At 37.8% G+C, this 14,951-nt stretch overlaps 2 protein-coding genes across 7 annotated transcripts; one reads left to right on the forward strand and one right to left on the reverse strand.

Annotated features, from left to right (window-relative positions):
* The first annotated feature begins 1,463 nt into the window (after positions 1–1,463).
* Positions 1,464–11,021, forward strand: LOC113717939 (ABC transporter C family member 4-like). Of its 6 annotated transcripts, none has more exons than XM_072065342.1 (13): positions 1,464–1,645; positions 1,755–2,362; positions 3,016–5,201; positions 6,079–6,399; positions 6,886–6,972; positions 7,072–7,701; positions 7,900–8,064; positions 8,190–8,484; positions 8,980–9,194; positions 9,298–9,603; positions 9,858–9,921; positions 10,033–10,272; positions 10,643–11,021. In XM_072065342.1, the coding sequence occupies exons 3-13, from the start codon at positions 3,057–3,059 to the stop codon at positions 10,741–10,743; spliced, it is 4,569 nt and encodes a 1,522-aa protein (XP_071921443.1). In that variant the 5' UTR covers positions 1,464–1,645; positions 1,755–2,362; positions 3,016–3,056; the 3' UTR covers positions 10,744–11,021. The 6 variants fall into 6 exon arrangements, with proteins under 6 accessions (XP_071921443.1, XP_027098590.1, XP_071921441.1 ...); XM_027242789.2 differs by having other exon boundaries at positions 1,755–2,003; XM_027242796.2 differs by lacking the exon at positions 1,464–1,645 and having other exon boundaries at positions 2,313–2,481.
* Positions 11,022–12,728: 1,707 nt separating this feature from the next.
* LOC113717948 (E3 ubiquitin-protein ligase NLA-like) lies at positions 12,729–13,506 on the reverse strand. The gene is made up of 3 exons (XM_027242811.2): positions 13,243–13,506; positions 12,892–13,029; positions 12,729–12,765 (listed from the first exon to the last, which is right to left on the reverse strand). Exons 1-3 carry the CDS (start codon positions 13,360–13,362, stop codon positions 12,760–12,762), a joined length of 264 nt encoding a protein of 87 aa, XP_027098612.1. The 5' UTR covers positions 13,363–13,506; the 3' UTR covers positions 12,729–12,759.
* Between the last annotated feature and the right edge of the window lie 1,445 nt (positions 13,507–14,951).

Consider the following 14,951-nt stretch of genomic DNA (forward strand, 5'->3'; position numbering starts at 1 on the left):
CAAATCAAAAGGATAGCCAATAACAATTTCTTACTCTATCCATCACACTTTGACAGTGTTGATTTTTATTTTTTTTTTACACAGTTAAAGAAAAATTAGTTGACTTTATTTGCAAGAGCAAATCTAGCTTATTATTTTTCTAAAATATCCTTACATTAACACTAATTATTTCAAACACTAAAATTTATAATATGACTAATCACTACACCTTTATATTAATTATAACAATAACCCTGATGGAAAGTTGTACCATTCAAGGTGTTAATCAAATCAATAATTGAATAAGATAGATTATATTCACTAATAATAAATTACTTAAATAAAGACATTTTAGAGAAGTTAAAAGTTAACTATACTTTTCAATTAAAAAGTAGCCTATAATTGGGACGATGGAGTAATCTAATTCCGGATCTTCTCTTCTACTTTCGAGAAAAATAAAATAAAATAACTACTGAGCATGCCCTCTTAAAATCAATGATAGCCATTGATCCTTAGCATCCAAGGATATGTTTGGATTGTATTTTTCTGGATTTTTTGTTAAAAAATTACTGTAACAATTTGATAAATGTGAGATAAAAAAGATGATTAAAAAATATGTTTGCGAAAAACATAATAATTTTTTCTTTTTTTTTTTGGAAATCTACAGTCCAAGCAAAATATAAAATAATGATCGGTCAACTTTGAGTTCTTTCCTATTTAAAGACATCTAGAGATTGGCAATAGAAATTGTCCCTACGAAGTTTCTCGGACTTGGGATACCAACCATGCAGATCGAGATGGTTGTAGCTAATAAATGCAAGAGCTACAAGAAGATCATCGATGATTAAAAGCCTATTGTTGGAAATAACGAAGAAGTCCTATTTAAAGACATCTAGAGATTGGCAATAGAATAAATGCAATAAATGCAAGAACACATCTAGAGATTGGCAATCGAATAAATGCAATAAATGCAAGAGCTATAAGAAGATCATCGAATGATTAAAAGCCTATTGTTGGTGATGCGACCGCCAAGAACGCAGTCCAAGCTGAGCCGCAGCGATCCGAGCTGGGGGGACCTGGATGCGAAGGAAAGAACGATCTGCGCGGGTTCACCTGAGAAGGGAGAATACCAGAGGGACTCCAGTCCCCGGAATAACTCTGACGGTCAAGTCAGCCGTGTTTATGAGTAAGACAGCAGTAGAGGGTACTGTGAATGGCATACCTTCAGTCATCGGGTAATGACGTATTTATAGGCTTGACCAAGTGGTGGTTTCCATGTAGGAGTTGGAGTCCCATTAGGGTTCGGAGTCCTTCTAGGATTTCGTATGACAACCCCTAAAGATTCGGAGGCGGCAGCCCATCAGGCCCACTTCATGGAGAAGGAGAGGCGGCGGCCACGACCGAGCTGACCTCCCTCCATTCCGAGCTGTTTCGCCCGAGCCGCCGTATCACAGCATCCGAGCTGACACGTGGCTACTGGGAAATTTGCCCCACTACAGTTGGAAATAACGAAGAAGTAAAATTTTAGAATATTGGTTGATCAGAGTTTCTATTAAATAACCAATTAAGAAAAACCTTTGCCTAATACCAAAATGACGATGACCATTGCTTCCACAGCATTTGATATCTAGAGCAAATTGCACTTGTAGTAGTGGCGGTGACAATGGTATTGCCGTTGATTCATATTCCACAAAACCGTTATTGATACACGATTAACGTAGTAGAATACTTTGTCCTCCAATTTTTAACTACTGATTTTTTTTTTGGTTGTCTAGCTGACTTCTCTGTCGGTGGCGGCTGTTTTGGTATTTAAAGCCTAAGCAGGGCAATATTCATCCTCTCCGCTCTCTGGTACAGCGATTCTAGAAGCCCGGGAACCACCGGTGTCATTCAAATCGTCGAGCAAAAATGAGTCCGGAGCTATGTCCTGAAGGGGCCTAAATCCCCGGATACTTTTACACTAGAGGGAGAGAAGGAGAGGAAACTAAGTGAGAGGCTTCTCCAGAATCCTAGGATCAATATAGGTATCTTTATTTTATTCTTATCACGTGCCATCTCCTCGCTGTAGGTGCTTGCATGATGATTTGGTCTTGAATTGGCCCGTTTGTCAAATAAGTTTTTTGAGTGTTTGTCTAAAATTTTACTGTAACTTACTCTAGAAATTTTTTAAAAAAATATTGAATTGTGTTTTTTTTAAAAATATTTTAAAGTAAATAGTTTAAAAATTTTGAAAAGTTTTTTGAGGTTAAAAGTTTTCAAAAAGTTTATTACAAATAAATTTGGCAAAAAACTTAGCTGGCAAACAAGGTCTTGGTTCGCACGTTAATTTGGTCACTTTGAGCCTGCGGTACAAGACAGAGTTGGCCTCTTCTCCTATTCCAGAGTACCACCCTCAAACATCCTTAAGTTTTTATTTTTTTGAAATTTGATTTTTGCTACTGAGTAGTGAGTGGGAGTGCTTTTTACCTGCTATTTCTTGTTTCAGCCGGCGACGTTTCCTGTGTAAGTCTGGACACCTGGAAACTAATCCTTGCGCTTTTTGTTGTTCCTTCTCATCTCGTCTGCTAAAAATTTTGGTCCTTTTTTTCGTTTTTGTGAAGTCATTTCTGAAGATGGCACTAACAAAGTCGTATAATGATTGACATTGTTTAGGTTAGATGTTTTGAGGTCTGAAGGCTGCTGTTTATAATCTCAATTCTGATCATGTTTGGTTTGAGAAATGTTTAGCTGGATCACTCCTTTCTAACTTCTTCTTTTTGAGTGTTTTCCGTTTCTTTTCCTTCTGGGTCTGCCCAAAATGCTTTCAAAGTACTGCGCATCATCCCAGATTCTAAAATGGAATTAGTAATTGCAGTACCGAAACTGCAGCCTCCTTTACTTTGAAAAGAGGAGGAGGAGGGGGGGGGGCGGGCGGCCAATTTTGATTTCATTTCTGCCTTTTGTAATAATTTATAATAATAACCTTTTGGATTCTTATTCTTTTAGCTGAGTTCTCCAAGTATTGTTTTAACATGCTCATCTTGTTTCCTTCTCCAGGAGAATGAAAGGATGAATTCTTTGTGAGATAAAATCATTGTATGGCTATGCTGTATGTCGGTTTGGCAGAGGTCATAGCAAAGATGTCTTCACCTATTTGGATCACATCGCTTTCTTGTTCCGCTTCTGTGGTACAATCCTCAGAGGATTCCACAGTTTCAGCCTTTGTTCAATGGCTAAGGTTCCTTTTCCTGTCTCCCTGTCCTCAGAGAGCTCTGTCATCTTCCATTGCCATTCTGCTGTGGATAGCTTTCCTTGTTTTTGCAATACAAAAACTATGGTCTAGATTTAGTACCAAACATGAATTGAGTTCTAACCTCAGCAAGCCTCTCATTGAGAGCAGCACACCGCCTGTTAGAGCTAACCTTTGGTATAAGTTGACTCTGATTGCGACCGTTGTTTTAGCCTTATCTTCCTTAATTTTGTGCATTCTGGCATTCAATGGAGGTAACCAGGGCTCATTGAGGGTTGTCGATGGACTATTTTGGTTGCTTCAGGCATTAACCCATGTAGTGATCACAGTACTAATTCTCCATGAGAAGAGGTTCAAAGCTGTTACTCATCCATTATCTCTTCGGGTTTACTGGATTGCAAGCTTCATTATCCAAGTTTTGTTCGTCACTTCGGCGCTTATCCGCATAATATCTGCCCGTGAAACTGATTCAGTCTTGAGAGTAGATGACATTGTTTCAATAACTGCATTTCCTTTGTTGATTATTCTTCTGATTGTTGCCCTTAAGGGGTCTACCGGTATCCTAGTAATTAGATGTTCTGAATCAATAATAAATGGAGAGACCACATTATATGAACCACTTCAGGATAAATCCTCCAATGTGAGTGGGTTTGCTACAGCATCCATTGTATCAAAAGCTTTTTGGCTCTGGGTTAATTCTCTTTTGGTAAGAGGCTATAAATCCCCTCTAAAGCTTGATGATGTCCCAATTCTCTCACCACAGCATAGAGCTGAGCGCATGTCAGAGCTGTTTCAACAGAAGTGGCCTAAACCTGAAGAAAAATCAAAGCACCCTGTGAGAACTACATTGTTTCGCTGCTTCTGGAAGGAAGTTACCTTCATTGCCATCCTTGCCATTGTGAGGCTTTGCGTCATGTATGTGGGGCCTACACTGATCGATCGGTTTGTTGATTATACATCTGGGAAGAGGACCTCAATTTATGAAGGATACTACCTTGTAGTTGTTCTCTTGATATCCAAGTTTGTGGAAGTTCTGAGCTCACACCAGTTCAATTTTAACTCCCAGAAACTTGGGATGATGATACGCTCCACACTCATTACTTCATTGTACAAAAAGGGTTTGAGACTTTCATGCTCAGCAAGACAAGCTCATGGTGTTGGACAGATTGTAAACTACATGGCCGTGGATGCGCAACAGCTTTCTGATATGATGATACAACTGCATGCCTTATGGTTGATGCCATTGCAAGTTACCGTTGCCTTAAGTATCCTCTATACTTACCTAGGCATTTCGACCATTGTAGCGTTACTTGGACTTGTATCCATTATGGTGTTTGTGGCGTTTGGGACTGGAAGGAATAACCGGTTCCAGTTCAATATCATGAAAGATAGGGACTCCAGAATGAAAGCAACAAATGAGATGCTTAACTACATGAGGGTAATCAAATTTCAGGCTTGGGAAGAACATTTCAACAAAAGAATTCAATCTTTCCGTGAATCAGAGTTTGCATGGCTAACCAAATTCTTGTACTCGTTTTGTGCAAATATTATTGTGCTCTGGAGCACACCAGTATTTATAGCTACATTGACATTTGGAAGTGCGATCCTGCTGGGGGTTCCACTTGATGCAGGAACAGTCTTCACTGCTATCTCACTCTTTAAAATGTTGCAAGAACCTATTAGGACCTTCCCACAGTCTATGATTTCACTCTCACAGGCAATGATATCACTGGATAGGTTGGATAGGTACATGATGAGTAAGGAACTGATGGATGATTCAGTGGAGAGGGTGGAAGGTTGTGGAAGTGAGATTGCTGTGGAGGTGGAAGATGGGGCTTTTAATTGGGATGAAGAAAGCAGGGAAGAAGTTGTAAAGGATTTGAATTTTATGATCAGAAAAGGCGAGCTTGCAGCGATTGTTGGGACTGTAGGATCAGGGAAGTCTTCACTTCTGGCATCAATTCTTGGCGAGATGGATAAAATATCAGGAAAGGTACATATGAAATATTTTTCAGGGCCTTATCCCTATATCAAATTGATTACTTCACATTTGTCACTGGAAAAGTACTCTTTTTTTTTTAGTGTGCCTTGTGTATTTATTTCTGTTCATTGTATGGTTCGTAATCTGATTGTTGCCTTGCACGTAATTTGTCCAAGTAATAGACTATTCAGGGATTTCACACATCCTCTTCTTCTCCGCGTCACAGATTCTCATTTTGCTGATACGATTTAAATGTCGTATTGTGTTATTCAGCAGACAGCATGAGCACAAAGTGTTTATCTTTTGGTATACATGAGCACAGTGATTTGTTTTCTCTGGATGTCTTGCTTGTGCATCAGAGCTTGGTAACTGGAAGATTTTGCCTTTTGCTACTTGTGGCCGACAGACCTAAGTTTGCCCAGTTGTTGGCTCAAGTAATTGGAAACATTATGTCTATTATTGAAAATCACATATATTGTAATTTTTCTCTGAAAAATTGGTTCAATTTCAACTTCCAAAGATATGGGTCCAAATGATTCAACCATCAAACTCTAACCAGATTACCTCTGAAACATCGACCAAATCTTCACATAAACTTCTTGGGTTGGGGTGCGTATTTGTCCTCGTTATTCGACTCTTTGGGGGTTATGATTTACATATTGAATGATGGGCTATTTGTCATTTTCCAAACCCTAAAGTTCTTATCCTTGGGAACACCTTTTAGTATCATTGGTGAACTACTTCTTAATAGGGGCAGCCCATTATATTCTTCTTTGTTGGCCACAAGTTGGTTGTGAGGAAAAGCTTCCTGAGTGTCATGCAGGAAAGCTTCTTATTTTATAATGCTAACACATTTCATTACAAGCTTACCAACTATTTGTTGCTGCAGCTCAGGGTTTGTGGTACCACAGCTTTTGTTGCACAAACCTCATGGATTCAGAATGGGACAATTCAAGAAAATATCCTTTTTGGTCTGTCAATGAACCAAGAGAGATATAAGGAAGTTCTTAGGGTTTGTTGTTTGGAGAAGGACTTGGATATGATGGAGTTTGGAGATCAGACTGAAATTGGAGAGCGTGGCATCAATCTAAGTGGTGGGCAAAAGCAGCGAATTCAACTTGCCAGGGCTGTTTACCAAGATTGTGATATCTATCTACTTGATGATGTGTTTAGTGCAGTTGATGCTCAAACTGGTTCTGAAATATTCAAGGTGATAAGAGTTTTGAAATGATTTTCAAAATGGTTGTGATATCTATATCTTGAAAGTATTTAATGCTGTTTTAAGATGTCCTATTTCTCCAATTATTTGCCAAATTAGATGTGACCTGATGTTTGTAGTAGCTACAGTCACTGACATAATTTTCTCAGTTTGGTCCTCTTCTTCTCCATTTTCTTGTTATTACTGTTAAATGAGAACCAGAACAGAAGCCTGCTACTTGCGAATGCCCATTTGTTAATGATGTATGATGCTTTTGTTGACATTTTATGTTGATCCCTTGGCTTCATTCCTTGTAGGCTCCAATTAACATGATTATTAAGCTTTGAGTGACATGCTTGTTAGTTGATACATATTGTTCTGCATTGACATTGTGATTCGTCTTTTTAGTTTCAATTGAAGTTGTGATATTCCAGTAGCCCTAGTTGTTAGTTTATCAGTTATTAAATGCTGTTTAACACTTTCCAGTCTCTCTTGCAGGAATGTGTTAGAGGAACTCTTAGAGAGAAGACCATTTTGCTTGTTACACACCAAGTTGACTTCTTACACAATGTTGATCTGATCCTAGTATGTCCTATGCTCATTTATCCTCCTCCTTTCCTAGGTTGTACATGTGTATATGTGGATTCTGGCATCATAGACTTGACCTCTTAATATTGAAACCAGGTTATGCGAGATGGGATGATTGTTGAATCCGGAAATTACAATGATCTACTTGAATCTGGGAAGGATTTCAAATCTTTAGTGGCTGCGCATGAGTCATCTATGGAACTTGTTGAGGCAGAAAGCTCCAAGCGCAGGAAAACTTCAGTTGGTCAACCAACATCTCCTCAAGCATCTTTTAGTCCTAGACAAGAAAACGATGACATGAAATCTCAAGAACAGACCCAATCTGATCGGGGAACTTCTAAACTTATCAAGGAAGAGGAGAGAGAAACTGGGAAAGTCAGCTTACATGTTTATAAACTATACTGCACTGAATCTTTAGGGTGGTGGGGTGTGATTGCGGTGTTGCTGATTTCTGTGTTGTGGCAAGGGTCATTAATGGCGGGTGACTACTGGTTGGCTTATGAAACATCAGGAAAGCGTGCTATGTCATTCAATCCTTCTGTTTTTATTGGGATATATGGTATTATAGTAGCTGGTTCCTTTGTGCTGATATTGATTAGAATTTTTTTACTTACATTCATGGGGCTTAAGACGTCCCAAATATTCTTCAAAGGAATTCTTCACAGCATATTGCATGCTCCAATGTCATTTTTTGATACTACACCTTCTGGAAGAATTTTAAGCCGGGTAACGTTTTCTACACTTTCGGATTGGGTTGTCCATTTTGGTGCCAAGCTGGAAAAAATAAAATCATGTCCATATGTACATTTAGCTACATTAGATTACATGGGGAAAAAACTAGATTATATAAAAGAAATGTTCAAAGTAACTGAACATGTTTCAATTACTGGATTCATTGATATGTTGTGTCATAAAATTTTGCAGGCGTCAAATGATCAGACTAATATTGATGTAGTTGTCCCACTTTTTACAAACTATTTCATTTCCATGTATATCACACTATTTGGGATCATCATCATCATATGTCAAAATGCTTGGCCAACCGTCTTACTATTGATTCCACTTGGCTGGCTGAATTACTGGTTTCGGGTATGTGCATCATTTATGGAGCTTAAAGGTTAAATTGTTTCTGTGTAACTAAGACTTTTAACCATTCTTTGGCAAGAGATAGATAATTAGTGCTAAGACTAAGTTATTCCTCATTTGGGTTGCAGAGGTACTATCTTGCAACATCACGTGAATTGACTCGGCTTGACTCTATTACAAAAGCACCTGTTATCCATCACTTCTCGGAAAGTATATCTGGAATTACGACAATCCGTTGTTTCAGGAAGCAGGAAAGGTTTTGCGAGGAAAACGTTAACCGTGTGAATTCGAACCTGCGTATGGACTTCCACAACTACGGGTGCAATGAATGGTTGGGTTTTCGTTTGGAACTCATGGGGAGCTTCATCCTTTGCATTTCTGCATTGTTTATGATCGTGTTGCCGAGCACTATCATCAAGCCAGGTGTATAATCTACTTAAATCCTTAGTAATGACAAAGTACTAGTTTTTTTTTTGGTTATATTGATATAAAGGCATGACTCCCGATTTATCAGTTGGTGGTATTATTACCTGGGAAAATAAGGTTGTTAATAGGTTAAAACTGAAGACATAGTTTTCATCTTTCTTGACGAAATAGACTCTTAACTGGTCAACTGGATTATTAAACCTTTGAAATATCATAATATCTAGTATAATCAACCTTTTTTTCTTTTCTGTCATTTTAATGGGGTTTCTCAAGTCCATTAGTAAAGGAATTTTCAAAGATCAGGTTACAGAACTAATTTCTTCATATAATTCTCATTTCATTCCTGTTATCATTTGCTGCCTACAAAGTTTATAAATGGATGATACAACTGGAAAATATAATGTCCCTTCCAGTCATCATTCTCCTGTGTCCTTGCTACTGCAATTAGCTTTTTGCAATAGAGATGTTACTGATCTACACTTTGCTGCTCAGAGAACGTGGGGTTATCTCTCTCCTATGGATTGTCCCTCAACAGTATGCTTTTCTGGGCAATATATGTCAGTTGTTCTTTGGAAAATAAAATGGTTTCAGTTGAGAGGATAAAGCAATTTACAAATATACCATCAGAAGCAGACTGGAAGAAAGAAGATTGCCTTCCTTCTCCAGAGTGGCCAAACAAGGGCAATGTTGAGCTCATAGATTTACAGGTAGCTCAATCTGCATTTCTTCAAGTTTGTATGATGAATAGCTGCTTCATTAATATGGTATTCTGTAAGTTTCCAGAGATTCATTTGTATGTATTCTGAACAGGTAAGATATCGTCCAAATACCCCTCTGGTTATCAAAGGAATAACACTCAGCATAAAAGGGGGTGAGAAGATTGGTGTTGTTGGTCGAACTGGGGGTGGAAAATCAACTTTGATCCAGGTTTTCTTTAGGTTGGTGGAGCCTTCAGGAGGAAGAATCATTATTGATGGCATTGACATTAGCACTCTTGGGCTGCATGATCTTAGGTCTCGATTTGGAATCATCCCTCAAGAACCTGTTCTTTTTGAAGGAACCGTGAGAAGCAACATTGATCCAATTGGACAGTATTCTGATGAAGAGATATGGAAGGTAAAAAGAACTATTACTGTTAGTAGTTGAGTTTGGACCTCAAGCTAAATAGATTTCCCCCAGCATGTGCCATAGTTTTAACATTTACTAGTATGCAGCATCTGTCGACTGTGGTTACTTCACTTTTCTAATGTGTGATTTTGTGATTCTGTTCCATACATAGAAACCATGCTTGCCGAGATAGGTTGTAGCGTCTTAGTCCTTCTGTTTTTCTATAGTTAATACTCACGGATCCGTGAACTTATGAACCACAGAGCCTTGAGCGCTGCCAGCTTAAGGAGGTAGTAGCTGCAAAGCCCGATAAGCTGGACTCTTTAGGTACTGTAGCATAATTCTGATCAGTTGCTTCTATTTTGTTCTCAGTTGCTGTTATTAGTTATCAATGCTACCGCTGAGAGAATATGAATTTTCACTGGTTAATGTTTTTAGTTGTTGATAATGGAGAAAATTGGAGTGTCGGGCAGAGACAGCTTCTCTGTTTGGGACGTGTAATGCTAAAACGCAGCAAACTTTTATTTATGGATGAGGCGACTGCCTCAGTTGATTCACAAACAGATGGCGTGATCCAGAAGATCATCAGGGAGGACTTCTCTTCCCGTACAATTATAAGCATTGCCCATAGAATTCCAACAGTTATGGACTGTGATAGAGTTCTTGTAATTGATGCAGGTTTGTGGCTCTCCCACCCCTTAGTTCAGCCATGCTTCATCACATACTGACATTAGCGGACCTAGTACCATTCTGAAGTCGCAAGCATCTTTGTTTTCATTTATTTTTCGTTTCTTATTTCTTGAGTAAATAATTCCTCTGGGAACAAGTAGACTGTCAAAATGTCGCCATTTTGGCCTGCCTTTGGTCTGTTCCCGATTGCATGCAGCAGATTACCAAAATTAATCATGTCCTTTTTTCCTATGATTCTGTTGCGCTCTGACTTTGCCTGGTCTGGGTTTATTCTTCATGATTGCACCTGATAGAGATTTCCTGCTTTCACCAAAGCTCGGTGAAATGATTATTGTTTTTCTTTTTGTGCATTGAACAGGTAAAGCAAAAGAATTTGACAAGCCATCGAGTTTGCTGGAGAAGCCTTCTCTCTTTGGAGCATTGGTTGAGGAGTATGCCAACCGATCTTCTGAACTCTAGCTCTGATCCTAGCATTCTTGGAATGGGCTGAAGATTGATTCTTGTTGGTTGAATTATATTTTCCACAACTTCGGCCCCGTTTGGCAAACCTGAGTTTTTTGGAAATTTATTTAAAATTTTACTGTAGATCACCGTAAAAGTTGTAGAAAAACTTTTGTAAGATGAAATTTTTTTTTTTCTTTTCATTCTCTTTCTTTCTTTTTTCTTTTCTTTCGTCCCTCCCCTGTTCCCTTTCCCAAAATTGCTGAAGCAGCAAAAGAAAACTTTTTTTTTTTGCATTTTTTCTCTCCCCATCTCCTACCCGCCACCCCTCTTCTCCCTCTCCCTCTCCCTCTCCCTCTCCCTCTTCCCCTCTTCCCCTCTTCTTCCTCTTTTGGCTTGCCGCTATATTAAAATCTTGTGAACAGACTACATAAACTTGTTTGTTTGTGGTCTTCACTTTGACAATTATGCATTCGTTTGGTTCAAACCTTGCGAAGGAAAACCAGACAAATCAATTGCAATCCTATATGTAAGCAGATTATTAATCACAATTCACAAGCACTAGAAATCAGTATGTGAAAACAATCGGAGATTGGCCGCGCTCGATGTTGAGTGTTGGCTAAAAATCCAGTCCAATAAGGTGCAGTTGGATCATTATGTAGCTCAGTCAGTGTCGAATGTTTCAGAAATTGCACGCCTCAACTGGATCTCTCGTCTTTTTGGGTTTATCTATTGAAGTAGTGAACTATTGATTGGATTGAGGCTACAGCGAGCGGAGAGGCCTCATCAAAAAATTTCCCCCCTTTTTTAAAGGGGACGCAGAAACTTTTTTCATTTCCTTTTTTTTTTTGGGTGGTCTTCAGGTAAGATTTCAGAAAAAAGCTGTATGTTGATGCCAAAGGTTTAGAACACGTCTCAATTTTACAAATGTGCGATCTGGTCGCAAGAGACCAGATCGGCCAGAGGGGAAGGGGAAGGGTGGTGGGGGAAGGGGAAGAGTGGGGGAGAGGGAGAAAGGAAAAAAAAAAAAAAAAAAGACCAGCACCGGAAGAGGTGATCGGCGCTGGAACCGGCGCCGGAGGTGGCGGTAAGTTGGGGTGGGGGAGGAAGAAGAAGAAAAGGGAAAGGGAATTTCTTTTTTTTTTTTTTTGATGTTTCGAAGTGTGTAGGTAAAAAATTTTGAGATATTTTTTTAGATTACTTAAGTTAAAGTTGATAAAAAACTAGTATAAGACAAACTTGAGTAAAAACTAAAGTTCCAAACAGTAAAAACTCACGATTATAATTCAATAATTTAGGATAAGAAGGAAATTGTAATCAATGAATCATATGATACAACAGAACAGTTCCCTAGGCTTTTCACCACAGTATACATACCACCACATAAATTTTGTTGAAATGTCAGAAGAAGCTGGAAGTTAACCGTCATTCCTTTCCTTAATTTATATGACCAAAAAGAGTTTTGAGGAAAATCGGCAACAAGGGCTGATGCACGCGTATGAGAGTATGCAATAATAAACACAGGTGCTACAGCAGGTGAGCTAATACAGTTTTAAACTACTTATTTTTCTTGAACTATATGATAGTTCATTTTCATCCAACTGTTACAATCTTTAAACACAGCCGTGTGCCCACAACATTGCAAGGTGAATTACAACCATTTTAATTTTGATGGTCAACCAATTGATCTGATAACCGTCCAGAGTAATAAATTTGGAGGTTTCGTTGAATGTTGTAAAAATTCCTTCTTTAGCTCCATGGAGCATGGTGTCCGAAAATTTTCAACCCTAGATGGATTGCTCAAACCAAAAAATTATTCGCCAAGGGAAAGAATAAACAGACCTGATGTCAAGTTCATGTGGAGATAAACATTTTGTTTGGCCTAAAATTGTGAGAAGTTTGATAGTTCTTAAGATTCAGTTGGAATGTACAAAACCAGTCTTCTGATGGCCAGACAAGGATATGCAAATATATAAGACTTTCTGGTAGACTTGAATAATCCATTGAGCAGGACACAAATTCGTTCACTTGATGTTAAATCTATGGAACAGATGAAAAAGTGTTTAGTGAAACATTTTCAATAGATTCCAGCCTGTTGACTACATGACCAAAAGCAGGACAGATTGGTAGGGAAGAACTTAAAAGTGAAGACTTCTAAGTATTTACCTCTCTGCAAAGGGGGCACTTTTCCTTGGGACTAGCTGCCTTTAATCCATCCACTATGGTCACTGATCCTGCCTTGCAACCACACATGTAGCAGAATATATGACCGCAAGTCAAAGACACTGGATCAAAAACTGTATCCTGTTGGAGAAGAGCAGCTAATAAAAAGCTCAACATTGTGAAAAGAGTAGCTAATCTGATATGATGAATTTTACAGTATTGATAAGACTTAAGGTAGAGTTTCTTCATAAGAATTATCAGCAAGAATCAAATATCAATAAGAAAAAGCATAAGATAGTTACTCAGGTTAATGAAATAGCTGGCACGCTTACATGAGATAATAAAGAAACTAACCAAGCATATCGAACAAGTCAAGTCCAGTTCAAGCTTGACTGAATCAAAGAGCTCACAAGAAAGAGAAGGCTTTTCATCTTTAAATATGAGGGAACAGCCGTTGAACAATGCAGGAAGCATTCCTTGTTTTGGCCTTTGTCTCTTGCGAATTTGTGTGAAAGGCCATCAGCTCACATAGCCATGGTGATTGGAGAATCTCAAGGTTCCTACTGTGCGCTTGAGACTTAAATGCTTGGCCTTGCTTGGAGTAGTGTATCTGTAGAAAAAATCAACAACTGGTAAGGCAATAATTTACACAAATCAAATCTCCCAACTTAAACAAATCAAAATACAAAATTAAATTATAAATAATTCGGAATAGTCAATCTAAAACTAACTACAAATCAATCTACAAAATCATTACTAAATTATTAATTTGATAAAATAATGTATTTAGAAATATTTATATTTTATAATTATTAATATATTATTCGAGTCAGGATCAGAATCCTATATTTCGTATGCGATCTGTTTTTTTTTTTTTTATTTGTTAAAGTAAACGGACACGAGTCCGGATTCGAGTATCGAAATTATTTTTCAATCCAAATTCGAAAAAAATTATCGAATCCGGATTGGATCCAAGTTGGGTTATAAATAAATAAATAAAAAGGATGATCGAAATTTTGACGGTGCTAAAATAGGCTTCTCAAACGTAGATTGATCCAAGCTGGGCTTTGCGAGCTGGCCAATTCGCATTGAGGTTGGAGGTGCATTTTTATTTTTCCCTTTTTTTGACCGAGATTACGAGAATTGAAGAGCTAAATATATTTACTTTGAGGATCAATCACAGAGCGTTTGGTAGTGGAATCGAGAATTTGAGGCAACATGAGAGAGTTAATAATAGACGCTTGAAATGAGAAAGGATGGATGGGATGGTTGCACATTTTTCAAGATCAAAAGATGAACAGGAATAAGAGCAATTCAACAAAAATATCATCATCTCATTTTATAGACGCCTTTGATATTTTGTCATGTAGCTGGCTTTGATATTGCTTACAATCATCGAGGGGATTACGAAGTGAAACGCCAACACGCATAGGGTTTTAAGGTATTTTACTCTTAAATGTTGGTTTTATTCAGAATTACTAATTGGGTAGGAGTGAAGTATCTCCATCTCCAACTCTCTCATATTCCATTGCAAGGTATGCGTATTTTTTCTCGTACAATTTCTTGAACATTTGAAATTATGTTTGTTTGCCCACCTAATTTTTTTGTGAAAAATTATTTTTCTTGCAATATAGATATATTTTTTTAATGATCTTTTTATATTTCAACCATCTTTCACATACATCATATTACAAAAAAACTGTTATAATATTTTTTTTGGATAAAATTTTCAAATAATCTTCTATTCAAAGACGCTTAATCCTCAAATTTTAAGGTACAAATTGATCCATAAAGTTAAAAAAAAACAAAGCTTTTTAAAATTTTTCTAAATGCTCAAATACACAAAAGTTTTTTCACAAAATTTTTTAAAGAAATACACCTTCCAAATGACCCCAAAATTTGGGTCAAGTTTGCGTCTCATCCAACACAAGATTCATGTGCGGAAAACTGAAAAGTAAACAACGTACGTCTTGGAAAATCAATCACCAGATTCGTATCTATAAAAAGTAAACAAAGCAGGTTTTGGAAATTTGATCAAGAGATGCATTTGGTAGGGATTTGGG

Source organism: Coffea arabica, chromosome 1e, assembly GCF_036785885.1.
Source record: "Coffea arabica cultivar ET-39 chromosome 1e, Coffea Arabica ET-39 HiFi, whole genome shotgun sequence".
NCBI lineage: Eukaryota > Viridiplantae > Streptophyta > Magnoliopsida > Gentianales > Rubiaceae > Coffea > Coffea arabica.